Source organism: Fringilla coelebs (genome assembly GCF_963513975.1).
Source record: "Fringilla coelebs genome assembly, chromosome: 3".
In the NCBI taxonomy this organism is placed as follows: domain Eukaryota; kingdom Metazoa; phylum Chordata; class Aves; order Passeriformes; family Fringillidae; genus Fringilla; species Fringilla coelebs.
The window spans coordinates 33169027-33196801 of record NC_140030.1 but is presented as its reverse complement, the minus strand read 5'-3'; the positions used below and the strand labels follow the sequence as shown (position 1 = coordinate 33196801).

Here is a 27775-nt window from a genome sequence, read left to right as displayed (position 1 = left end):
CGAGGATCTTTAGTACGGCCCTGAGAAGCTTTTATGGTTTTAAGCATTTCAGTATTTTCTCATTATTTAGTGGACAGAATGAAGACTAAAGTAATTTGGAGGATGAGCAAAAGTGAAATGAGCTGTCTTAGGGTTTGTTACAAACTAGCTAGGATTTATCTCTGCCTCTAGAACTTCCTAACAAAGGATGCTGTTGTGGAATGTATTCTGTGTTTTACATACTATGCCTTACTATAAAGATATCTCAGTTTCAGAAGTAAAGCACAATGGCAGCTTCCCTTTTGTTTGTTGCAAAAGCTGTGTCTATGCTAGCAAACCAGAAGGTGCCAGGGCACAGAGCTGCAGACTTGAAGCCCAGAGCCGACACTGTTAAACTGGTGACAGCAGAGTCACTGCACTAGGTCCAGGACAAGCAGCATTCTCCCAAGGCACCCTTGGCATGGCTCAGGGGGTAGCTCAGGCCCAGCTGACACAGCTGATGCAGCTGTCCTGTTTTGGAGGTTGAAAGAGCCCAGTAATATGGATATGGCCACTGGCATGAGCAACTGGCCAGAAATTGAGTGGGTAGTAGTGCTCTTCACATTACTAGTATGGGTAAAATTCAAAACTGAGGAATACAGGAGCAAGAACACCTTACATTCTGTGTACTGGAATTTGAAATTTTGTTGTCTGCAAACGTATCATGACCTGTCCTCTTACAGAGTCCTATGCTATTAGAATTATCCATCAGTGAATGAACTGAAAGGCATACACACCACTCTCCTGGGGGAAGAGAAAAATGTAAGTACGCTGGCTGCTGAAAAATTTCAGCTGTAAAATCAGGGTCGGGAGTATATGAGAAAAACACAATTCAGAGGTACACTTAATGTGGCGAAATCTGGATGCATCAAGAATGGCATGTTGTTAAAAACTGTCAGAAACTGCTATGCAGGGTCTGAGGAAAGCACTTTCAAACATATACAAACAAATTGATACATGGACTAAATAGACATCTCTTTATTACAACAACTATATTAAAAATAAATTCCTATGTATTTCTTCAATCTACTTTTCATAAGATGTGTTTCTTTACATTCGCTGATTGACTTTTAGTGTTATTTGATGCTTTATTTATAAGGGTCTGTCAAGAGGTAATTAGTAGTAGTCAAATTTGATGCTGAAAGATCAAGTTCAATTCCTTTTTTATTCAATCTTGGAAGTTGGATTAAAAAAAAAATCACATGTGCAGAAACTAGCACTAGGCTTGTGCTCCAGAGCTTATTGCAAGAACACCCATCAGTGATGAGGTGAGAATGTGCATGACACTAACTATAAAATAATCTTTCCATTATTTTACCATTCAAAATATAGATAGGTCATTTTCCAACAGTGAGAGTTTCTGAGTGTCTAAAAAACTTCCTAGTTTGCCCAGTGCTGCCTGTTCCAGCTAGGTCATGATCCACAAATCTCTGCTTGTCTTGTTTGTACACATGGATCATTTTCTGAGCATGCTTACCAAACCTGGTCCTAACCAAAGAGGGGCTTGTGCAGTTTTAATTTACTCTTGTGTACAGGTGGATCCCACTTCAGTTCAGATTCTTCCAGGGAAGAGAAATCAGTATTTTGTACCTCAGAACAGACTGAGCTGCCCACCTGGGAAAATATCCTCAGGAGAGGGTTCTTCTTAATCTCTGTCAAGAAAGCTGCTCCATGAGAAAACTACCGATTAGTCCATCTAGAATGATCACAATCTTTTAATCTTGTGGCAGGGCCTCACCTGGGAACAGGGAGTCACGTGTGCCAGTCCTCATCTTACATTAGTATTAGGTTAAAAACAAGGAAGCAAACAAAAAATGCAACCAGTGTCACTTATATGCAGGGATCATTTGCTATCTGATCACACTTCTTGTGAAGCACTGGTACTCTACAACCAGTAAAATCAAGAGCTTGGTTCAATTACTTTAAATCAGCAGTTATCTTACACAATTTGTATCTCAATTAGTACACCATGCCTATGCGGCTCACCAGAGCTGGGCAAACTGAAAATATAAAATAATCCTTTCAAGGCACCAAGTAGGTGCTATACAAGAATACAAAATGTTGAGAAATGTGGATCAGCAGACCAGTATTTTCTCAGAAGACTGAACAATAAATGGAGATCGGAATCTCAGTGATGCGTATTTCATGGATGACTGACAAATCACATATGCTACACAAAGTAGGCACTGTCAGCCAAATGGCTCAATGCTAACAGCCCTGAATTTTTACTGTAAGTACAAATATTGGTACTACTCACTCTACATCACTGCTATTTTGGGGAAAGTAGATATCTCAATTGCACAGAAATAAAAATACTTTGTAGGTCTAAACTAAAACAACATTATGAGGAAACGCTTGGGAAAAACTAAGGATGGTCTTTAGGCTGGCAACAGAGCAAGGCTGTATTGGATCAGACTAACGAGCTCTAAAATTATGTATCTGTACTATCACTGGCTGTTCTTACCTACAGAAGTATCAGTTCTTCTGAAGACTGCTAAAAACCTTGCCATTGAGACTTCTGAGGCAAAAGTGAAGCCTGAATGGCTAGATTTTGTTATGAGGAAAGACATAGTTTTTCATTTGAAATCTTTCAAGTGTTTCAATTCTTGAACTATACCCAAGGGTTTATAGAGGGTCTTGCTTTATCTTCTCTGAAACAGAGAAATTTTGTATGCACTGATTGAATATTACTTCCTCCATGTATTTCATTCCTTTTCCTTGGTCTTTAATCCTATTCCTAAAGTATTTTTCCTTGATCCTAATTTTCTCCCGAACTCTAATTTTTTGAGATAAGGTGAAAGACTCAATGCAGTATTGCAACAGAAGATGTGTTATTGTTTTGTTTCACTGGCTTCAAATCAAAGTTTGAGAAAAAAAATTACCATATTCTCAATGTTGAATATGCAATAAATAGAATGGTCTTTTAAAAAGATTTACTACTGGCTTTCAAATAGAGAGTTTTTTTTCTCCCCCTTATATTGATTTGGAGCCCATAAGGAGCATGAATGACTCATATAATTTCTTCAGTAGACTATTTTGAATATAACATCATGAAATTATACCTACATTGTTCTGCTCATCTCTTCCCTGGGTAGATCTCACTGATATTTCTTATGGCCTCCTCTATTTTTATCTAAATTGCTTATTAGCAAGTTTATCAGACTATATGTCTGATAACAATATCACACAGTCCCTTAAGTTATTACATAGATGTAAATCTTTAACAGTCTTTTGTATTAACTCAGAGCAATTCTAAGTCTATATGAAAGCTAATGATAGCCAGCATCATTTTGAAAAATCAGGCAGATGATAACCTCTCATCTGTATTTTTAAAAGTTGCATTTCTAACAAGCTACTACAGTAAATGAAAACATCAAATCCAAACCCCTAACTGGAAATGACCCTCAAACTTGGTTAAACAGAAATCTGAATTTTCATTTGGAGAAATGGAAAGACAAACAGTAGCTGAAGGCCACTATTAAATTGTGCCTTAACAAACTTTATAATTTACCAGTTTAAATAAAATTTGTCACTTAAGACCTCAGGTAAGTCTTCTTAGACTCAGAACACTACTATGAAACCATTGAAACGAATGATACATGTTATTTTGAGAATCTTCTGCTCAACAAAAATTGCATAGTTCTAATATGCCTTAGCATATTAGAACACTTTACTACACAGAGAAGTAACAACAAACATTTTCAAAATTTTTGTAGAAGTAATAATCTAAGCAAATAATTGTCAATATATAAAGCAAGATAATTCCTATTTTCATTATGGAGTAGCTCTTCTCTAAAATATACCATGTGTATTAATTTTTTCAATGCTTCCCTTAAAAAAATTTCTACATAATCCTTAGAAGACTCAGAAAACTTTGGAGACATCAAATAGATGTGAAAATAGACATGGCAAATATCCAAGAGTCTCTGTGGAGAAAAGCCCAATAGCAAACAATTAAGTACAGCATTTTAATAATTTTCTCAATATCCTCTGGATAATTAGGGAATGGATTGAGTGTAGAAAGTTGAAATGTCAAACAGATCCAGGAAATTTAATTGAAAGTCTTTTACAAAGTACAGGAACACAAATAAATTTGCTTTAAAACAAAACAAACCCAAATAAAATCCCCAGCATGAACCAGTAGAATTCCTCTATTCAGTAGGAATAACATAGGCCTTATTCTTAGTTTCTCTTTGTAAGGGAAGGTTTTGTACTCAAAGATATAACAGTGAAACTGAAAGAATGTCAAGGCTGGTGCAACCCATATTTATTTGGGTAACAGCATATTAAAAAGGTTTTTAGGTTCATTGGATGAACTCCAACAAGGCTCATTTACTGTTCAAAATATACATGACATATAGATCTACTTTTAAGAGCCTGATAGTAGATTAGCAGCTAATTATTTGTTTTTAGACAAAATTGATAGAAAACATTTTCAGAGGCTAATCAATTTTTAAAATGTTAATTTGTCAGTGCTGCTGGTGGTTTGGGTAATACAGGTGCCTAATTCTAAGCTCCTCTCGGCCATTGGTGAGAAGCAAGCAGGAGTAACAGGAAATATTTTCAAAAATAGTGGAGTGGGAAGACATGCACATTCTGTGATAAAGGGCACACTGAAATGAGAAATAAAGTAAAAAATAGAAGCATACACTTCACTATTTAATATCTGATAAGGGTAGAATACAAAGCAGCTAAACACTCTATTAGAACTTCATAGTAGAAAGCTCAGGTAGGTTACCGAGGCAGGGTGCAGAAAAGACACGGATGTATTCTTGGCATGAAGCATGAACAAGTGAGTATTTAAAAGAATTTTGATGTGAAGCTACTTAGATAAGCTTCAAGTTATTGTTTGAAATTACAGAGGAAATTTGCTCATTGCAGTATTTTATTTTAGCACATGTGGCTCTTTCTGCATGAAGTTAACAGAAATGATAATAAAAAAAGTTGCTGGCCTCACAAGCACTCATCACACATCTTGCCCTTGTAAGGTTTATGGTTGGTTTCAAGAGTGAGAATCAACAAGCAACTAGTGGTGATAATTCTCATTTGAGGTGGAAAAAAATTGACCAAAAAAGCCCTGTTCAAGTAACCAACCAACCGTCCAAACCCGAGGAAAACTCAGTCACTGCTTTATGTTGCTCTCAGCCACCCCCTGCCAATATCATGCTTCAAATATTTAGCTACATTGTTCGGCTTGACAATCTACAAACCCTAAATACTTTCCTTTGTCTCTAGAGAAAAGGAGAAGAGCAAATTTCAAAAGAAACAGAAAAGCTTTTCATGTCAAGTACTGCCACTACTAGGGTCGAAAAAATGTACTTTCTGGGCACAAGGTATAAAATCATACTGACACAAAAAAACACTGGCTAAAATACATCAGTAAAAAAAACAAACAAAAAAACCCCCAAACCCAAACTCCCCAAACAACTAATCCCAAAAGTGCAGAAAAATACCAGAAAATTCAAGAAGAAACCAAAGATACTACATTCTTATCTGTCAAAGGTAACCAGTAATTCAAGAAAATTCTAATATATCTGTATTTGGATACTTATAGAGCTTATAGCACTTTTTAGGGGGGAAGAGGAGGATAGAAAAAAAAAAAAAAGCCAAGTTAGGGTAAAAAGAGACATCCCAAACCAGCAACTCCTAGGATCAGTCCATTGCTTAGTATAGCTAATGTGTAAAATCTACAGCAACAGGAAAATCTATGAAACTTTATTCTTCCTTCTTTTTTTTTTTAATTAATTTAGTAATTGTGTGTGAATATTAACATTTGAAAGTCAGAAAATGAAATAATTCCATTACTAATTTTTCTTTTTTTGCCATGAAGACCTTTCGGAATAATTTCTCCTGAAAACACTAAATCTTGCTGATAAAGCAGGACTGATGTATTTTTTAGAATGATGTAAGGTGAAAACATCACATGAAATAAAAGGGATCATTAGAAAGCAAAACAATACAGTAAAAATTCAGAGATTATATTTTTCTTCACTTGTGTTCATTACAAAAAAAATCCTTAATTTTAAATGAAATAAAAAAACCTTTAAAAACATCTCTGAGAAATGAATGGAATATTTGTTACTGTTACAGGATTTCAATCCTACATGTATCACCAAGCAATAATAATTAGGCTTTTTCTCTTGTGCATGACTTTCATGTTGTGCCACACATGGACATAAAAATCCCATCACATTTGACCTGTAAAAATAAAGTGGAATGTACATTTGTAAAAGCTGTTTATTAAATATTACTTGTAGTACTGCAGTGCTCAAGCCTAAGCCAGGGACTATGATTTCATTTTGCCCGGTGATAAAAAAAATTGAATAAAAGACACAATCCTTATTTTATTGTCAAAACACCAAGAACTTTTTGATTCTGCAGGCTGTATTTTGAACTGCAATAGGAAAAGTTATGAGTTGCCAAAAGAACAAGGAGGGTCAATATATCTAGGAGAGTTTTTCCTCTACTTTCAGACTCCTTAACTATTAAAATTTTTCTATTGCTTGGTTTACAGTTTCAGAGATGTCATACATCAGTATACCTTCTTTTATGTGAACATCAAGGGAAATTAAAATGTTAATCACATTATTCATGTAGCCCTTTGTTGTGAGAATCATCTATGAAAGATATTACAATACACATTTTAGATTGCTAAGAAAAAATTCAAGTCACTTTTTAAAAAAAATCTTTATTAGATATTAAATATGATTTCATTTCTTTTTCAATTATTTGAAGTGTAGATTTAAAATGAAGCTGAAATGGAGTGGTTATTGTAACAAGTCTGGGGAAAGGGAGATACATGTACATTTTAAAATATATAGTGCTCATAGCTACAGATACAGTGATCAAATCTAGTACATACAGTCTTGCTTTTCTTTTTATTAAAAAAAGAATTTATGCTACAAAATTAATTTACCTTAATGACAACAAATTCTAGATTAGGATTTTAATGATTTTTTTTAGGACATGTGATAATTGTATATTAAAAATGCACAGCATCTAGACATCCACTATATAAATACAGTTTTTGTAATAAGACAATGGAAATAAGTGATGTTTTAGCCTCCTTTCTTTAACCTTTCAGGGTAACATTTCTTCAATAAAGCTGAAGGGTGATTGCAGCGAAGCTTTCTCACCATGTCAAGCACAAAGCTCGAGCTCGTACACTGAGCTTGCAGGCCTTGGAAACACGTATAAAAATGCTCAACGCAGGTTACCCTCAGCTGCACAGAAATGTTGTTCAAATTTAATTTTGTTGAAAGTTAGATAGTTGAGAATTTCAGGGGGTTTTATGTACAGGGAAAGACATAGTTCTTTGTCTAGTTTCTGTACCATTTCAAATATACTTTTGTCTTTGCTTCACAAGTTGCATCAGTTAATAACTGAGGCTAAAGAAATATTTAAAAATTACAGCTTGCTCTGTTTACATTGATCCCTGTTAAATTCATTCTTATTGTCCACAAAACACATTTGTTCTTGCAAGGCCCCAGCTCGACGAGAAAAAGCACAGACACGTTGCAAAACATAAAGACAACGAATCGTGCTCCTTTAAATCCCTCATCAGATATGGATTTTCTAAAAAAAGCTAATTATCAGCGGACACCGGCTTTGTTTTTATTTTCTTTTGACTGTAAGCAGTAAAGAAACAGTTACAGCACAAACCAGAAGGTTTTATTCAGTATCCTTAAGGTAGCAAACATTAAATAAAGAAATTATTTAACCGCTAACCGGGCTCCGTACAGTGTTGCAGCCTTTCAGGAACCTTCGGTAGGTTATCGATCCGCTAGTGATTTACCTCCAGTTCAGCCAGGTTGCCGGCATCACCATCCCTCGCTGGTCCTCGCGTTGACAACACTCCTCCTCTGGCCCATCGCTCCTGGAAGGCAGAAGATTCGTCAGTCCCGCATGTCTGATCTGCTTGGCGGCAAGAGCAATGAATAGAATCATTATCAGCTGTCGGGGTTTGTTTGGTTGTTTTAGTTTTCGTTTCGTTGTTTTGTTTTTTTATGTTTTTTTTTTTTTTTTTTTTTTTAAAGGGAAGTTCTCCAAGTGAGCGCCCTGCGGGCCCTTCACCTCCCCGGGCGGAGCCGCCTGGGCAGCCCCGCCGAACACGGGAGAAAGGCGCCTTTCTGGCTGCTGGGGGCTTGCTGGGATTTCCCCCCGCTCCAGACCCACGGCAGGAACCCGGGCGCGATGTTGCAAGAATAAGAACCACCAACGCGTGACACTGTGGCACTTACGCGCAGATGCCAAAGCCCCTGGCAGCGCCCCGAGGTCCCTGGCCGGCTCCGAGGGAGCGGGCCGGGCTATGGTGGAGCCGCCAGCCGGGGGTGTGGAAGTGCCGGGCCACCCCAGCGGGGCCGCGCTCCCCGGGGGCATTTTGGCTTCGCTCGCTTCCCATTCTTGCGGCGCTGGAACTCGGGAACTTCCAGCGCCGCCGCCACCGCGAGTCGCCGCGGCCCCGCTGCCGCCGCCGCCGCAGCCCCTCCTCCTCCCCGTGCGTCGTATCCCTCCGCGAGCCGGCACCGCGCAGAGAAAGCGCCTTTCAGCCGCCCGCCCGCCGCCTTCCCGCCCACCCCGCCGACATCTTCTGCCACAGCCCGTCCGCCTTCCCGCTAATAAACGCGTAGCGCTCGCCCCTCTCTCCTCTCCAGCGCCGGACAGCGCTGGGGGCTGCCGCGGCAGCGGGGCGGTAGCCGGGATCAGGAGAGTCCGGCTCCCCCGTTCCTGCCCTGCCTGGCCGCCCCCACCAGGCAGCGCCGGGGACTCGGGGGGGCGCGGGGGGAAGGGGCGGCGCGCGGGGCCGTGGGGGCTGAGGAGGGGGCGCGGAGGAGGAGGGGACTCTTTCTCCTGGCGGAGGGATCGCGCTCGCTCGCGCTGGCTGGCTGGCGACGGCGGCGGCGTTGGCGGCGGGCGGCTGCGAGTTGTTGTTTCCTCCTCCTCCTGCTGCTGCTGCTGCTGCCCGTGGGTTGAATGGTGGAGCCGAGGCTCTCCCCGGTGAACGAGCAGTGACAGCGACCGGGCGGGCGCATTTCGCTGGGACCCGACGCTGCCGCGGGAGCGCGGCCCGGGCAACCCCCCTTCTCCCCCTTTCCCCCCCTCCCCTCTCCGGTTTTCGCCTCGCCATGTCCGGGGACGGCGGCAGCCGGCACACGGCGGAGCTGCGAGCGGGTGAGTGGTGGCCGGGGGATCCGGAGAGGGGCGGCGGGCAGGGGGAAGAAAGGGAATCCCGCGGGAAAGAGGCGAGCTCCAGCCCTGACGGCCTCTCCTCTCTCCGCAGAGCTCTACTTCCTCATCGCTCGCTTTTTGGAGGACGGACCATGCCAGCAAGCGGCTCAGGTAAGGGATGGATGGATGGATGGAGGGATGGATGGATGGATGGATGGCGCCGCCGGGCCTGGTGGGGAGGGGGCGACCGGGCAGGGCGGCTGATCGGGCGGCGCGCTGGCCGCTTCGTCTTCCTTCTCCCTTTTTCTTTTTTTCTGAAACCTTTTCTCACGCCCCGCTTTTGTTGTTGCTGCAGGTCCTGATCCGAGAAGTGGCGGAGAAAGAGGTAAGAGCGGCGCCGTGCACCCGGCGCTCGCCCCGCCTGCGGCCTCCCTCCCCCTTCCCTCGCTCTCCCGCTTCCCCCGCCCCATCCCGGGCGCCGCCGGGGGGCTCCTCGGGGGAGGGGGGAGCCGCTCACGGGGCGCCCTCTCTTCCCTCCCTCAGCTGCTGCCCAAGCGCACGGACTGGACGGGCAAGGAGCATCCCCGGAGCTACGAGAACCTGGTAAGAGGAACAGGCGCTAGTAACAGGAGAGAGCGCTGCGGCGGGCAAAGTTGTTTTTCCCCCTCCCTCACTCTCCCTGAGCAGCCCGGTGAAAAAATTGAATTTCCCGCAAAAAAAAAAAAAAAAAAAAAAAAAAGAAAAAGGCAGCAACTTAGGGGGAAAAAAAGCAACAAAACTTTGGATTTTTTTTTTTTTTAATTTTAAATTTTTCCGACAGCCTCTGTCCCTCCCTGCGCTCCCTGTCATTGTCCCGGGGCGGGCTCGGGCCGGGGTCCGGCCGGTGCCCGCCCGAGCGGGGTCAATAACAACGCGCGCGCCGGGCCCGGCCGCGCTCGCTCCGCGACGTCACGGACGCGGTGCGGGCGGGCGCCACAGCCGCGCGCGCGGCGCGGCGCCGGGCGGGGCGGGGCCAGCGGCGGCGGGTGCCGGGGCGCGCGCGGCCGTGCGGGGGCGCTGTGCGCCGCCCGCCCGCGCACACAAACACAGAGACACACAGAGACACAGATGCACACACACACACACACACAATGGCCGCGGCCCGGCCGCCCCGCCGCGCTCCGCACCGGCACCGCGCCGAGCCCAGCGGCCCGCCGGCTGCCCCCGGGCCTGCCCCGCCCGCCAGGTGCGCTGTGTGGCCTGGAGATTTTTATATAACCGTGTAGCTGGTGCGTGGGAGCAACCGGGATCGCCAGGGTCACATCACAAATTTGACTTGAGTGGATTTTTGGTTTGTTCTTTTTTAAGATTTCCTAATGTGTGCTTTTCATCTCGGGTTAGATCAGTGTTAAAGTGCTACTCGCAGTGATGTAGCTCTGGCTATCAGAGAGGGGCCTGGATAATTTTTTTCCCAACGTGTTGTTAACTGCAGCACTTGGCAAAACAGCAATTAAGGTGTCTGAATTGTGTGTGTTAGCAACTTGTTGCTAGTATTGTTTTCATTGCAGGTACACTATTGTGTAATTTCTGAAAACTATTCAAGAGAAAGGCTGAGTCCTGTTTGTGATGCTCATCAAGGAGAGATTTCCCTTGCTGTTAGTTTGTAGCAGTTCTTTGCTCCAGTACTTCTGAAACATAGATATTTTGAGAACTTTTGAACTTACATGAAAGGAGACAGAAGCATCTCCATTTGTAATGCCTCTGATAAAGACTGTTGCCGTATAATTTTTTTTAAGTCTATAACAAATGTTATAGTATGAACCATAGGTATTTATTGTAGTTATAACAGATTTACTTACAGCATTGCTTTTTTTCTGTAGCAGGAGTTGTGCTGGCACAGGCATTTTCATTTGTATAGTGTGGAAGTGTTGACAGCAATTAGCTTGTAGAAAACATAAGAATACATACAAGTATTTTTTTAACTTTCTTGAAATCAAATATGAAGAAACTCAACTGGGAATTTCAAAGTGCATTATATATTATGCTATTCTTATTTACTTATTTATTTGTAAGGCTGTGAGGCTGTTTTACCCATTTCAAGGTGTTGCTTGGTAAAACTTATTGATAACCTTTCTCTTTTATCCTATAAATTATAAAGACTTGGAGGTACACTCTTAGTGTGGCATGAATTTGAGTTTCTTCTATATAGTCAGAGTATAAAAGGATGTGAAGAAGGGAAAAGTGAGGAAAAAAAGACATTTTAAAGTTTGAAGTAAGAAGAGTTGGTGAGAAATAAGTTCATTCAGACCCTTTCCAAAAAAAATCCTTTCTTTGTGGAATGCAGGTAAATACCAATTTAGTCAGCATAGGTATGTAACCACATAAGATGTATTTCTGCAAAACTTGGACTTGATGCTGGATACTTATATTCAGAGAGGTGATGCTGGCTAGATCCTTTCTCTTTTCCTAGTCTTCTGTTCATAACAAAGTTTCCTTAGACTTCCTAATAAACATTTCTAAGTGCTTTCCCACCTTTTCCCTACCTAGATTTTTGGGGAGGTGTGTATGTAATTGGTTACTTTGTTCTTGATGCTTCCCTCCATCCTGTATTTGTTTTTGCCTCAGTTGTCAAAGCTGTGTGAACTTTGTATTACTTGACATTTTCGGCATGTGAAAGCTGGCACGGAAGTGTATTTGCAGCATGACAGTTACATTTTGTACAAAAGAAGAGTTTTGCACCGTGTCCTCTTTCATTAAACAAAAACTTATTTGTCTCAAACCAAAGGATTCTTAGCTTTTGAGATAGAGAATGATTGAGCTAACATTGTTTCTTTTCTTTTTTTTTTTTTTTTAATTTTTCCCGTGTTAAGATGCCAACTCTTCCTTCTCAAGATGGCATGTTTTGCCATATTTTGATAACCTTTCTTAGACATGAATGCCCTAAACTTTCACTAAACTTTGTAGAGAGGTCTGAAGGGATAAAAGGCTGAACAATAAAATTACCAGTAAATGTAGTGTTAGACGTTTGACTTTTACTCTGGGAAGGAATAAGGGCTCTGTGTAACTGGGATGAAGTTTAATCCCAAGCTTCTCTTTTGTTGTGTACAAAATCATGCCTTTTATTATACCCATATTTTGCAAAATAATTCCTTTAGTATATATGAATATATTTTCAAGAGAGGATATTTCTGATTTTGTCCTCATTTGAAAGAATTTATTTAAGCATTTATACTGGAGTTAACTTTTTGTTATTAGACAGGAATTCACAGCCCTAGATGTTTTCTATTACTTACTTTGTGCAAATAATGTTAAATCTGGTGCAATTTCTGTCTTGCAAGTTACTTTCATTTTTCTGTTTGGCCAGTGAAAGTAAATGTTTCATTTTCTTAAATAAGCTAATACCATACTGTGCATGCTTGTAATGCTAAGGAAAATACATGATTTTAGAAATAGTGTTATATTACGTTCTTAAATGATTTTTCTTGAATTTCAGTATTCCTTTTTTTTATTTTTCTAGAGTCAGGATGTATGGTGAAATAAATAACTTGAATATGGCTTTGATAGTGTAGGTTCTTATTTCACAGTGCTGATCTCATTCTAATATTTCCAGTATTAAGATTTCTATTTGTGCTATAACCTAAGCCCCTGTGACAATTGAGTCCCTGGTAGGTCACTTTCAACATAGATCTACCAAGGATGGTGGGACTCTTCAGTAACAGATCTCAGGATGTTTTGTGTTCTTGCTTTTGTTGTGAAAACTTGCAAATTGTAGGACAGCTTCTTTTCTCTCTTTTGTAAGATTGAGGTTTTCTCACTATGGGGAACAGAAACTGAGAAATTTTAAGAGTTAAAGAGCTCATTTAACAGCAGAACAAGGCAGCCCTTTGAATTGTTTAGACGTTGTGGATAAGATGTTTAAGTATTGTGTTACATTTTTAAGCTTTTCCACACCTTTGTTAGGGCCTTTGTTACATGAGCAAGCTTTGGTGCATCATTTGACTCCAGGGTAATTTTTTTTTTCATGTTGCAGTTTCCCTATGGGTGTAGCTGCTCTAATTGTATGCTGTGGATGAAAGCTGTGCATTTCTGCACATCCTTTGTGTAGGCACGAGTGCTCATCCAAATGTGTGGTTAGTTGGATGAGGCAGCTGACCTGTCTCAAAAATGAACAGTAATTTTAAGATCGCTCAGCTCTCTTAGTGTGTTAGACCATGGGTCTTACCACCACCATGAGGGAGATGATAGGACTGGGTGTGGAGGGGTTGGAGAATTTGTTGCAGTTGCTTCTTTTGGGGGAAAAGTAGACTTCATCTGAGTGAAACCAACTGTTGAGATTCACTTTGACAATTTGACAGTTTAGAGCTACCACAGGGAATGGGTTGTGGGGTTTTTTTGTCTCTGTGTGTGTGTGTTTTGTGGTTTTTTTGGGGTTTTTTTTGTTTTGTTTTTAAGGTCTTCTATGGTACAAGCATCATAGTGTAGATGATCACAACTACCGTGTAAATTTTCTTATCCAGAATATTAATGTAATTGTCATTTTCTCTGTTGAATTGGAATTTTATTCAAAGTGGTGGTGATGGTGGTGGTGATAGAGGAGGGAGAAAGCTGGGACTTCATACCAAATAGAATGGCCCAGTATGTTTAATAGGCAGTATATCTTGGTCTCAGGAACTGTTGATTGTTTTGCTGACATTTGTGCCTTTCTCTTCTCCAGCCCACAATTATTAAAAATGATTTCAAGTGAAAATTACAAAACACTTTTTTCAGGCCCTTCCACTGTTTTTCTTTTGTGGTGCAAACCTACATGAAGTTACAAAGAGTATCCGTGGTACTGGGACATTAAGTACATTGATACTGTGTTTCTTTGTTAATATAGCAGTTAAGTCTTCTAGGCAGAATTGTGGTTACTATTTAGAAATTGTTTCTTAATAAGTAACCAGATAATAAGTGTTTTTTTTTTTCTTTAGGAAAGAAAGCTTGTTCTGTAAAAATATTCAAAGGAATAGGGAGCAAAATTGAGTTGAATCAGAGAGCTGCATTATCATCTAAATTTTATTAACAGTATTTTGGGGACAGTCTATACAATATTTTGAAAAATTTGGCTCTGTGGCTAAGAAAACTTGAAGTATTCTGATTGTTATTCTTAGCCAGATTTTTGGTCTCAGTAACAGTGCTTCTGTTGGACATATGTCAACTTAAATGATCTCCACTCAGTTCTAAAAGACAAGTGCTTCTGCTCTACAGACTATTCCCATAGTTGAGAACTTGGGCAATGTTAAAACCTTTCTGTTCAAACTTATATTTTGGTATGGGGAAACGCTTGTTTGTTGTGGGTAGCGCCACACATTTGTTTGTTCCACAGATAATCAAGAGAATTGTCCAAGCCAACTGTTTTGTGCTAGTTCTTTCAAACTGGGACTAAGAAACATTGTTGAGAGATGGGATGAAGAGGAATATCAAATTCCTAAAGTGTAACTTTAGTCTAAAAAACCCCAAACCCAACAAAACCCACAAGTTTAGGAAAGGCAAACAGCCACAGGTAATTTAACAGTTACAAGCACAGCTGAACATCTTAGTCCATAAGGCAAAAAATACTGCCTCTACTCACACCTTCTCATGAGGTAAGCTTGTGGCACACTGTTTATACTAAGGCTTGAGTTTATCTGCTCTGGCCTCCTATTAAAAGCATTAAATAGTTGAAAAAATAATGTTTTCTTGGGATGGCTGGTTTCATATAGATGTATTTAATTAGAGAAAGAGTAATCTCACAGTAAAATAATAGTAATTCTGATGGGAAATAGTGGTTAAATATTCATATAGTTTTAGCTCAAGCAGAATTAGAAAGTGTACAAGAAATAAGTATGTTTTGGGGAAAATGGTTCTCCCTCCCTGTTGTTGGTTGTCGCTGCCCTGTCTCCCCAGACCACCCCCCCACCTCCACCCTAAAAAAAAGAAAAAAGGGGAATGAGAATTCTTCAGAGAAAGCTACTTGCACTTCCTAATTTGAAAGTGATAAGGCAGTAGCTGGTGGTACAGAGTACTCTATTAAATTGATGGTCTGATATAGTACAACAATTACTGTAATTCAATTTGGGGCTTGTTTTGGCTAATATGTTACATAGCAGGGTAGTTAAAGTGGGATAGCTGCTGGTGTTAGTAAGACTGAGCTCTCACATCTCGGAATATAGGCAGCTGACTGATGCAGGTTTTGTTGTTAAATGTCCTTGTGTGGAAATGTGTTTTTCTGAAACATATTTACAGCCAACCTGGTAGTTGAACACGTTGACTGTGAGCAGGGTGAGGGGGGAAACTAGCAATTTTTGAGAGACTGTTTCAGTGTGCGGAGTATTTGGAGCACTAGAATAAGGTCATATTTTACTTGATATCTAAAACACTGGTGGTGAATAACTGCATTATGTATTGCAAATTTAACTAAAGGCTCTAGGTCAAATCACGATTCTTTTGTTTTATTCATTGAGATTCTGATGCTGAATTATGCTGCAAAGTCATGCAGAATAAAAATATAAGCACTTAGGTGTATTTCAAAGGTGATAAAGATTTGTATGTTAGTCCAGATAGGTGTGTAGCTGCATTTTTTGTATCCCCGTGCTGCTTGTTTGGAATAAGTGAAGTTGGGGGTAGTTGATAAAGGGGGAGGTTTGAGGGTAATGCTGCTTCTGATTTTCTAGAAAATAATATTTAATGCTTAAGATCTGAAAATTTTGTACTTGCTAACACAGTTTAATTTATGTTACAGTAATGGTTAAGAAGTGTTTACTTATGTGAAAAGACTGTGAGAACAAAAAGAGGGTTTATTTTTTTACCTTAAAAGCACGTCTTCTATGCATTTCTTTTGGGAAAACAGACAGAATCAGACACTGAAGAAAGTCTAATAGGGAGAGGAAGGAAAACAGCTAGAATTTCAGCCGAGACTGGCAGAGAAAAATCCTGCGCTTTTTATGCTGTTTGACATCACAGTTTTGGCATATAAATTCAAAATTCCTGTTTGTAGAGTCCAGTTTTCACTTTCATTTAGAATCTTAAATACTTGTACATCTGTTATTTTTTTCCTTTTGCTTTCGTTTCTCTCTTGGAATCAGAGATTGATATCAAACCAGATTTTATTCTGTTCTTTCATTCTGTTTATTTCAGATTTCATTTTGAATTGTCTTGAGCTTTTCTGTTTCTGACAGAGCTTCTAAAGTTACCATTAAAACAAAAATTTATTTATTTTGTTTTGTTTCAATAATCTGACTTGAAAGTACTCTGGATGTGTATTTTTTGCATTGCAGGTATATTTTTGTTGATTCTAGGTTCTTTTTGCAGTTTGTCACTGCAAGAGTTTTTTCCTGGTAGGCTGCACCATGGAACAATCTGAATAATTTTAGTTTAATGTATTTCATAAGCTTATCTTGTCCTGTCCTGATTTGTTGCTACCTGATTGTGGTTATTTTTTCCGCTATTCTCATTTTTCCTTTTTCAAAAGGGAGAAATTGCGTGAATTTCTGTTACACAGTTTTTTTAATTAGTTACTTCCGCCATAATACATGCACATACAAATTAGCACTGGAACACACTTCCCAGAGAGACAGTCAAAGCCCCAAACCTGTTGGTAGCTGAGATATTTGGACAGTGCCCCTACCACTGTAGTTTAACTTTTGGTCAGCCCTGAAGTGGTCAGGCAGTTGGAGTAGATAAAAAATTTTATTGTTTTTAATGAAGAAATTATGTCACCTGGAGAAAATTAATAGCCCGTTCTTAATAAGTTATTCAAATTCCACATTTTATTTGTTTGTAGAAAAAGAAAAGGAAAAATAAATCAGCCAAATAAAGACTTTATTAAATAAGTTTTCTTATCTGATTTTACAGAGAAATGAAGCCTATCTTTTTATTTAAGTTTCTTCTGTGTGCTTTAGCTTTATGGAGGAAAATGAGGGCTGAATGTTGACTGTGCATGGTTCATGAAATAGCTCTATAAACTTCCTGCAACTGACAAGTATTTAAATGGGCAATGCCACTTCTGTTTTGGCAAAGCGTACAGCTCCTAAGTCTTGTTGAATCAGTTTGTTAATGAGCTGCTGCAAATGCTGCTTAGAAGTGAACTATGATTACTTAGACAAATACTGTGAAGAAGCATCACACAACCACTGCATAATGTGTCATAAATAGCTCTTTTACACAAATGGACTTAAATGAGAAGAGACTGTAGCGTGGGTGTAAGGTATTTATTGAGATCTTTAATACAGATGATCAAGAACAAAACAGACAGATACCTCTTATCAAAACATTTGCTTTAAAAACTGCAAGAGGAATTGAGCCTACCTAGTTTCTGCTAAAATAAAAAGTGAGCACATGGCTGATGACAAATCATGAGAAATATGACTCAAGATGTCAGCTTGCTGTAGTTTTGGAACGTGTCAAAGATTATTTACTTCATTTACTTTAGATTTTGTGCATTTCTTAGGATGTGTAAAATTGCAGGATCTTGAGCAGGATAAAATGACAACTGCATTGTGTATTTAGTTGTGTTATTCATGGTTCAATCAAAAAAACTCAGTAGTTAGTAATCTTTGAGATATGAATTGGGATTCTGCAGATGTAGATTCTGGTTTCAAATGGAATTAAGCAAAGAGCAGTGTTTGTTAAACTTTTGTGCTCCTTTTGATAGGAGAGAGGAGAACAAAAGCTAAGGAAATGGATCAGGGCTGTTGATGGCAAAAGTGTGTACAGCTTCTTAACTTCTTATGGCTATTTAGGTATTTTAGAGCTCTCATGCATGTATTTTGTGATTACTTCTTTAAGCAGAAAAAAGCATATTGATTTGCTATTCTGATTAGTTTTTCTTATCATAATAATTCTGAATTATTTTTTGCCGCTCTTCTGTGTGCATGTCTGATGACATTGAATTTAGCAATTTTAAATTAACTGATCTTTACAAAGAGCTGCAATTTTATTTAAGTAAAATAAATTTTAAAATATTCTTTTAAAGAAAACTTTTTTTTGCTTGTGTGGTTTTTGCAAGTTATTTAACTTTTAGGCAGCTAAATTCAGACAGTTTGCAAGGCTTTATACAAATTGAATATAATCCACAGAAGGAAAGCCCCTCTTTCCAGGAAGCAGCTAAACATTTGCCTGCGATGGGAGGAAGTAAATGAATTCTTATTTTGCCTTGCTTGCTGTGCAGATTTTGCTTTACTTATTCAACTGTTTTTATTTCAATCCACAAGTTTTTTCTCTTTTACCCATCTGATTTTCTCCACCATTCCACTGCAGTGAGAATGAGCAAGGGGCTGCAGAAGCCTGAACTGCTGGCCAGTGTTAGACCAAGACAGGAGAGAGAAAACTTTCCCTCCTTCACTAGGAGATTGTGGTGGTGGTGGTGGGAATTACTGGTGTAAGCGAGGTTTTCCAGAACCTCGGTTTCAGACATCAGCATTCTTTGTGTTAACGAACTGCTGGAGTACATTAAATGATTGTGGTGTGTCAGCAAGATAAGAGCACATTTGATGAAGAATTAGGTATATTCTGTTAATTTGGTGCAATACAGAAGCATCGTTCTGCCTAAGTGTCAGTCAACACCTCCTCTAGTTACAGAATAACAAAACATCACAAGCTTTTTCTTCAGTATTTTGCTGATTTTTTCCTCTTTTCTGTGAAGTAAAATTGTGAAGATGTATTTCAGGCTGTATGAAGGACAAAACGACTACATGCCAAATTCTATACAAGAATTGGAGAAATTGAGTCTATTCTCCCTCTTTATTTATTATTTAAATTTGTTTTTGTTATAGTCTGAATTGACAATAGCTTTTGCATTTTAAAAATGCTGTTTCATAACCAAAAGCCAAAGTTAGTAGGATTTTTACTGTTGTCACATAAATTTCAAAAGCATTTTCCCCCTTGTTATTTAAGACAGTTCTCTGATCTAGAATTATAGTAGTTCAAAAGAAGAAACTGTTTTTATCTGGCAGTCATTAAAGGTGGTTTATTATCAAGTAGTGAGAAATTATGTTGCTGATAACAGGCGCTTGTTTTTGTACTGTGCAATTATGACCTGTTGCAAAAACTTGTCATGTTTATAGATGCAATAGGGAGGACATATACCAATTTAAAAGTTGAATTACTTAAGCCAATGTTTTTGTTTAAAAGCTTTAGATGTAAAATAAATCAAACCAGTTGTGAAGTTTCAAGGTGTTTTAACTTATGTAAATTGAGGCAAAATGCTTTTTCATTTTCTTTTACAAAGCTATGTTATTATTTGGTATTTGCAGTTCTTGAAAGAAGTAAATCTTCCTGTCTTTACAATCTTTGTCTCATTTTTGTCTTACAGTAACTTAAATTGACCAGACCACTACTTAAATGTAATATTGAATATATACTTCACATTTTTTTACTGTGGTTATAAGGGAGGTTATTAGTGTGACCAATTGTGCCTTGAAGTCAGAAAGTACTAAATACCAACAGTTCTCTGTATAAAATGGCATGTGCTGAATAGAAGAATTAATTAGGACCAGCTGGAACGAATTATTGTACTTAAAGGTCATTATTCCTTTTTATCCTTTAATATCGTATAGTTTTGTTACAAATTTTTGTAACAATCTTGGGGGGGAAAGATGAAACCAGTAATGCATCAAAAATATTGCGTTCTTTCTCAAATGTTCTGTTTGCTCTTTGATGTAATAGGTGAAATACTACAGACACTTGGCACCTGATCACTTGCTGCAAATATGCCATCGACTTGGACCGCTTCTAGAGCAAGAAATTCCACAAAGTGTCCCTGGAGTGCAGACATTATTAGGGGCTGGCAGACAGTCCTTGCTTCGTACAAACAAAAGTATGAAAATTTCATGAGAATTTTGAGAGTTCTTTATATTACATACCTTTCCTGTGGTTTTGCATGAAAAAGCTCATTTGCCTTCATTTTTTGGTGTGATTTTTAAAAAACAGGTTGCAAACATGTTGTATGGAAGGGATCTGCTCTTGCTGCACTACATTGTGGAAGGCCTCCAGAGTCCCCTGTGAATTATGGCAGTCCGCCTAGTATAGGTAAGTCAGTTTTATTCTGGCACTGCCATTGTAATACCTAACTCTCAGGGTGATTGATTACTATGATAAATAGTAGGGATAAATAGTAGTTCTGTTTATATTTACCCTTGTTAGTGTCACATACCTTACTTCTAGTGTTTTTATTAAGATGCTGTGTTTCTATTTTATTGTAAAATTTTCTCTGAAGCTAATTCTGTCTTTGAAGTATGAAATTGAGTGAAATGTATTTAAACAATAACTACATACAAACAAAACTCTTTCTTAAAGATGTAATAAGGCTGCCAGTAGATAAATAATTAGTTTTATAGGGCAGCAAGGCCTACACCTATTGTTAGGAAAAGTCATGTAGACTGGTAATAGTTACCTTTGAAAAAATTAAATCTTGTAGAAGTTATTCTTTTTGTTGTCTGGTCCATTCACTAATTTTGTAGCTGTCCTTTAGCTTTCTCTGCTGTGCTGTATCGTGAAGGATGCATGTGCTGTCTGTACTGTTGAAAAATTGAAAGCTGGAGGTCAGAGGTATTCCAGTTTTTATTTTTAAGCTCTCACATGGTCACTGAAATGTTTGTTAGCTTTCATGTTTTAAGAACAAAGATACACGTTTGTTTAGTTGCTAGAAGGATCAAGATGTGATATTTTAGAAGATTCTTTAAGGAGCACCCTTTCTCTTTTTTTTCATGTATAGAAAAATGAGCAGAATCACTGGCATCTTTTCATCTTTCTCTATTGATGTCCACTGAAGGGGGAATGATTAAGACCAAATTGTCTGTGTGGATTACACCAGAAAAAGACTAGGTTTTTTAAATAAAATGGTAGTTGCAGATAGATGTACAGTGTTGGATGAGAGTGGGCAGAAAATATCCAGTTGATTGGCTCTGGATCAGGTGCAGCTGCTGCTGCAAAGACAAAGGTTTCTGTCTTGGCAAAAAAAAGATTTTCAGATATATTGGGAAACTAATATATAACAAAGTATGTGAAAAAATACATTTACATACACTATATATAGTATCACGATACAAATATGTAGGCAGACACTATTAGGAGCAGAGACTTTTTTAATGTGGTAACTTGCCATGGCAATTCTTTCATCTCTAAACTCCTTTTGGTGACTTTTGGTAGCCTCTAAGTTTTTAATGAATTTAAATAGATACACTTAACATGTATAAAATGTAAAATCAAGAGAGGTTAATTTGGACTATTTGTATTTTTTCTTCAGTTGAAGGAACTTAAAATCAGATCTCAAAATACACACCATTACACTTAAGCCAGAGAATTATAGTGATCTCCCAACAGCTGGGGCAGAACCATGCTATAGCTAAACTCTCAGGTTCAGCCCAGCCAATTTTGACTTGGTAGATGGCAGAGTATTTAGTGTCCTAGTAGCATTTCCATTTTAAAGCACGAGTTACATGCTTTCCATGGTATTTCTGTAGATGCTGGTACTGTAGGATGAGAATGTGGTTTTGCTTGCTGTTTAGAGCTGAGTTTTAAGAACTCCTCAGCTGGTATGTGTATTGATCAGCAGTGGTTCACTTAAACCCTTATGTAGCACCTGCATCATTCAATGTGGTTTTGTTTAGAGGCACTAGTTTTGTATTCACTTAGAGGGTATTTTCTGTGTTGTGCTCTAGGTGTGTAGGAGAAAATGCTTGTTGCTGGTTAGAAAATTTCCTTTGAGTGGCTGTGCAATGGCTTGATGATAATAATCTTGGAAAATCTTGGGCTATTTTTGCAAGGTAACTGTAGGACTGAGCTTTTTAATAGCTAAGATTTCTTTAGTTGCCTAGCTTTTCTTGTGAAGAAATGTTAAAACATATTGGAGGAATCAGAATGATTGAGGACTGTTTTATGTTGTACTGTAGCTCACAGTGTATGGTAGTTGGTGTATACTTTTTAAAGGGAAAAAGATCAGTGTATGAGATCCATGGTAGCTGAAGTTCAAAGAAAGCTGTAGAGCTGCTGTGGAAGTGAAATAAAATGTTAAGAAAAATAACTTTTAGACTCTTTTTAGAGAAGAACAAGTCAGGCTTTCTAAAATATGTTATTTTTATTGAACCTTTTGCAGAGCACTGACTGTTTGCAAAATTACAGTTATTTCAAATACCACTTTTTTTATGACCAGTAATTTCCTTTTCCAAACATTCATATAAGTGCTGGTAACTGAATGTTTTCAACTGTGAAGTGTATTTGAATTTTTGGGATATTTGTTTCAAAGCTGTATGCTAAAGCATTTAATTTTGATATAGCTTATTCTATCTACTCTGATCTCTCAATAAAATAAGGAACCTGAATAACACTTCTTTTATAATTTGAATTAGAATTTTTTTTCTGTTTCCCTAAATAACTTCCAGTTTTCCCCTTGGAAGACTACATTTTATGTAAAAAAAAAGAAAAAAAGTTAGAACCTATTATTCTTCAGGCTGTATGTATTTCAGGTAGATAACCTACTAATGTTTAAGGAACAGGAACAAAGACACTGAAATTCTTCTGTGTTGTCCAGGAAGACTTAAATTACATTTCAGTGAATGTACAAAGTTGTTAATTTATTTCCTACCCTGATGAATCAATGCAGGTATGATGCTGATGTGGAATTACTTAGAATTATTTTTATGTATATTATGTCACCTGCCTTGTAGGTAGCTGGCTTATACCAATTAAAATAGATATGTACAAGTATGTATTTCCCCTGAATACTACAGAGTGTCTGTACAACATGATGAAAAGTAAAACTTGAATATGGAATAGTCTTTCTTCAGTTTGGCTCACTTGTGTAATATATCTTATAAAACAAGTTGCTGAAGTGCTTAATAAAGAGCAAAAGCAGTGAAGTCATATTCTAATCTGTTTTGTTAAAGGTCTCATTTTTGTGGATGCAGAAAGAGAAAAAGAGTTCTTTTTCAGTAATTTTTGGGAACTGCTGAAAAAGGAACAAACTTAAGCATAAACCTTTGGGAGCTTTGAGCTCAGAACTCTTGGGAAAGCTGACCGCTTGGGTGTGAGAATCTGAATGAGACTGGCTGTTTGTCCCAGAAAAAGATTTTTTTTTTCCTGACCAATAAAAATATCTGTCTTCCAAACCATTATTCCACAGTTTTGCAGAGTAATCAATTTCAATAAAAGTTCTGAGGCATTTTACACGTTTTTCAGTATGTTTATTAAGTGGTACTGATGTTTTGGCTGTAAAGAGAATGCCAGGTTCTGAAAGCAGTGTAAATGTCTATTTGTAGAAATACAGTAAATACTTCAGGCCTAAAAACTAGCTTCCCAGTACTTTGTGCAACTTTATTTTTTTTGTTAACTATAGGAAGAAAATAAAGGCAAAGACTGCATTTCTATTAAAAGATGTGTGTAAAAGTAACATCCTGTTATACACGTTTAGTCAAGTCTAGAGTGAATTATACTAAAGTAAATGACTTATTAGTGTGCGAGAATAAATAAGTGGTAGAAGTCATGGAACTTTGAGTAAAGTACCAATGGAACTATATAGTGGAAGCAAGTGAGGTATTACTGAAGTCAGAGAAGTTTGGAAGATTGAGTAGCTTTCATCTGTTTTTGTTTTCTGCCTCTTGAAATATCTCACCTTTTACCACTCTGAATCAGGAAGGGTTGGCAGTTGCTTTCATCAAGCAAATGATTATTGTATGGGAAGTTTGAAGCGTATATAGAATTTCCATGTTTTCAGAAATACTCCAGTTAGGAGTTGATAATCTTTTACCTTCATGATTTGACCAGAGACAAGTTTTGGCTTGATAACATAGCGAGCTTAATCATTTTACTTGGTTGAAAGTCATGTCTAAGTCAAGAGACCTGGAATACCGTATAGAGTTTGAAAGCTGAGCAGAGGAATGGTAAGAAGATAGAACTCAGTTCAAGCTGGTTGATTTGTTTTTTTTTTGGTCTTGGATGTCTTTGAAGAAGGGAGAAAAAAAGCCTTCAACAGCACCAAACTGAATGCTTGATACATTCAGTCTTACTAGCTTGGAGAGTGAAAGGAATTGTCTAGCAGTCTCTACTACTATTTTTAATGGCTCTGAATTCTGTGGTATTCATTAGAGGCCTGTCTAGCCTCTTAAGTTAATGAAACTTGATTCAATAAGGGTAAGAGTTGTAAGTGAATTATATCCTTTGGGTATCCTTCCAGGATTCTTCTGAATCTGGTTCTATTTTTTTGTGACTGGAAGGGGAATGAAGTTGGATTCTGGTTTTCAGAACAGAACTTCCATTAGTTAAATACATCTCCAGAAAGGAAGAAATTGGAAGATGCATTTTAAAAATGTAACCTATATGTGGTACAAAATTAAATTTGATTTATCACTGGCTAGTGGATAAGACAGGTTACTATCCCCCATCTTTAAGGCATATTTCATATTCAAGGATAAGACCATGTAAATAAGGAGATAGAATTGATCATTTTGGTAAAATGAGAAAGTAGAAAGAAAGCCAAGTGAAAAAAAAAAGAGGGCTAATACTGCTTGATCATTCAGACCCCCAAATTTATCATCCTTTAAACAGACTTCTGTTTTTCTTTGAGCTGCCTGTTCTATTTGGGGTGCGAATGAGTTAGAGAAGTTCTGAAACTTTGAAGGCATTAATTTGGTGCCTGTTGCATGCCTTTTGAGTGGGAGAAAATCTATACTCTTTTGTAAGTTCCACTGAAAACTCCCACCACTTCACTTCCATCAGCTTTGTTTGATTTTTACGTTGTTCCACAGGAAACCAAACAGAGATGTGTGGTTTTGAGATTAAGGTTGTTGGCAGCAGTGAATTGTGACAGCAGAAGCAATATTTTAAAAATAAAGTTGCATTTTAGGTTCCTGAGTAGCCCTTATGAAAAAAAGGAATTAAAACTCTTACATTTAGATCCTTTTGGTCAAGAATGGCAGGTTTTTTTCTCTATCCCACTTGGTTTTTTAAACTCTAGAGATTCAAGATTCTGAGCAATATTTGGCTCTTCTTTCAAAAGAGGATTAGACTGGATGATTTTTAGAGGTCCTTTCTAACTTCAGCCATTCTGTGATTTTGCAGTAACAGAAGTTGGAGTTCTTCTGGCAATAAATATGGTGAGGGATATGAATCAACACATGAAGTTTTTCAGGTCTATCAGCAGTAGTCCTGCTGCTGAATGGGACAGGGGACCTGAAGTAAGATGAGAAGGAGACTTTATAGAACTAAAGGTGGGTCCTCCTCATCTCAGTCCCGGGGCAAGTGATGAAGCAAATATTTCTGGAGATCAAGGTAGGAGAAGACAGGTACATGGTTAAGAGTTATTGGTATTAATCTGTGAAGGAGAAATCATGCCTGACTAGCCCAAAAAGCCTTTTAAAGGAGATGAGGGGCTTGGAGATTAGGGGACAAGAATGAATGTTATTTATCCCAAGTTTAGCAAGGCTTTCTGAACAGACATCCATAACATTCTCAATGACAAACTGAAAAGATATGACAGAACTGCTGGGGTCAAAGGGCTGTGATCAGCAGAGTGAATTCCAGTTACTGGCACTGGAGCCAGTCACTAACTGTGTACTCCAGAGGCTGTGCAAGAGCCGGTATTGTTCAACATCTTCATTAATAACTTGGGTGATGGAACAAAAAGTTTGTCTAACAACTGAAATCCAGGACTAGTGAATGATTGAGGAGGACCTTGGCAGGGTGGAGAAATGGGTCAACAAGAGTCTAATGAAGTTTCACAAAGAGAAGAGCAAAGGTCCTGCCCTGGGGAGGAATGACTTCATGTACCAGTGGATACTGGGAACTGACTGCTGGAATGCAGCTGTGGAGAAAACTACCTGGCTGTCCTGGTGCTGAATGGGTCAGACACAATGTGACCTCGCACATAAAACCCAAGCACCATCCTGGGTTGCTGGAGGCAGTGCATTGCCATTAGTTTGTGGGTGTTCTTTCCTCTCAACTCAGGGCAAATAAGATCACACCTGGAGTACTGGATCCAGCTCCTCAGGAAAAGACCTACATGGACCGTCTGTTAACTGGTTGACGTAGCTGTTAACTGGTCTCTCAGTTAAAGGACCAGAAAGGTGATGAAGAAATTGAGGTATCTGTTATACGAGGAGGAGCCAAGAGACCTGGACTTGCTTAGCCTTGAGTAGAGAAAGCGTGGCATGGGCAGGATGGTGGTGGTAGTATCAATGGTTATAAATACTTGAATTGGAGCATGCGATGAAGATGGAGCCAGACTCTTCTCATTGGTGCATCCTGACATGACAGCGGTCATGAACCAAAACTGAAATAGAGGAACTTCAATTTAAACATAAGAGAACAGCTTTGGGGGGGTGATAAGATCTCTTGCACAGGCTGCTTAGAGAGGTTGTGAAATCTCCATCCTTGGAGACTCAAAACTGGACTGGATGCAGCACTGAGCAACCTGCTCTAGCTGACCCTGCCTGAGCAGGGGGCTTGGAACAGATTACCTCTATTGTAAGACCTGTGTCTGGACGGCCTGTTTGGGTCCGCTCTGGCTAGCCACGGACCCTGGCCCACATGATCTTACATGGGCGAAAGCAAAAGATGAGAAGCGCTCTTCTCCACGTGGGGACGAGGGTGGACAAGGGTCCTGTTAATTGGCTTGCAAGGAAACACCTCAGACTCGGGTGACTCTGCAGGTGGAAAAGAGGGTGTTGCCTGATGGCAGGAGGCATTTATACCTGGGGAATGGGGGCGGAGGAAAAGGAGCACAGCCAATGGGATACAAGTGAGGAGTAGCGAGGGGAGGGGTAAACCAGGGGAGAGACCACCAGGGCTGACACTTGGGGGAGAAAAAGAGGGAAATCGTGGTCACAGGATACAAATAATGTGAACAGTGCAAATTACCAAACACCCAGTGCAAACAACTAAATAACTATTTAGTGCAATATAGCGCTCTATATAGGCTCCTTCCCACCTCAGCCATTCAGTGGTTGGGTGGTAGTGGACCGTATCAGTCTTGGAGGCTGGTCATAGCATATAAACATAAGCCCAGTTACTAAAAACTAGAAGCCACTTAATTTCATTTGGAACCAGTTAGTAAAGAATTGTTAGCAAATTAAAATAATAAAATTTGTTAATAAGTTTCAAAATATCAACAAATTCACAGCCTTCTCAGACACTGTCTTTCACTGATTATTAAATATGAAGAATTCTGATTTTGAAACCAGAATATCATTTGGGAGTAAGTGGTGGTTTATCATACCGTGTTTTGTAACCACTACTTAGTAACATCTGGTTTTTTAATCTGTTTTCTATTTTATTTATTTATTTTTAATACAGGAAGTTATGTGTAAGTAGAAGATGGGAATGCAAAACTAAGGTAGTATTATTTTCCTTGGTCAGCCAGACATCGGATAATTTTTTCAATGCATTGTCCATTTCACAGTGCCCTTCCAACGAGGAGCGTGCAATCTCTATTCTGTTGTTTTCTTCTTTACAACCCTTCCCTTTTAGTTGGTTGACTCACTGTAAGGCCTAGCCAGCATTTTCTAATGCATCCTGGGATAAAGTATAATCTTCCTTCACTCCCTTATGTAGTTTGTGGCTCCCACTGCAACCATTTAACTACTTACACCTTGTCATTCTTCCT

General features: G+C 38.9%; 2 protein-coding genes across 2 annotated transcripts in view; one reads left to right on the top strand and one right to left on the bottom strand.

The window, feature by feature from the left end:
* Positions 1-6759: 6759 nt before the first annotated feature.
* LOC311151881 (uncharacterized protein) lies at positions 6760-8495 on the bottom strand. The gene is made up of 3 exons (XM_084202588.1): positions 8259-8495; positions 7814-7932; positions 6760-7241 (listed from the first exon to the last, which is right to left on the bottom strand). Exons 1-3 carry the CDS (start codon positions 8395-8397, stop codon positions 7077-7079), a joined length of 423 nt encoding a protein of 140 aa, XP_084058714.1. The 5' UTR covers positions 8398-8495; the 3' UTR covers positions 6760-7076.
* A 479-nt stretch (positions 8496-8974) lies between these two features.
* The window catches only part of PHIP (PHIP subunit of CUL4-Ring ligase complex), a 102592-nt gene continuing 83791 nt past the window's right edge, over positions 8975-27775 (top strand). Inside the window, exons 1-6 of the mRNA XM_084202210.1 lie at positions 8975-9189; positions 9299-9357; positions 9542-9571; positions 9730-9789; positions 19846-19996; positions 20110-20208. Coding sequence (XP_084058336.1) covers positions 9144-9189; positions 9299-9357; positions 9542-9571; positions 9730-9789; positions 19846-19996; positions 20110-20208 — 445 coding nt within the window. The 5' untranslated portion in view covers positions 8975-9143. The remainder of the gene's footprint in view (positions 9190-9298; positions 9358-9541; positions 9572-9729; positions 9790-19845; positions 19997-20109; positions 20209-27775) is intronic.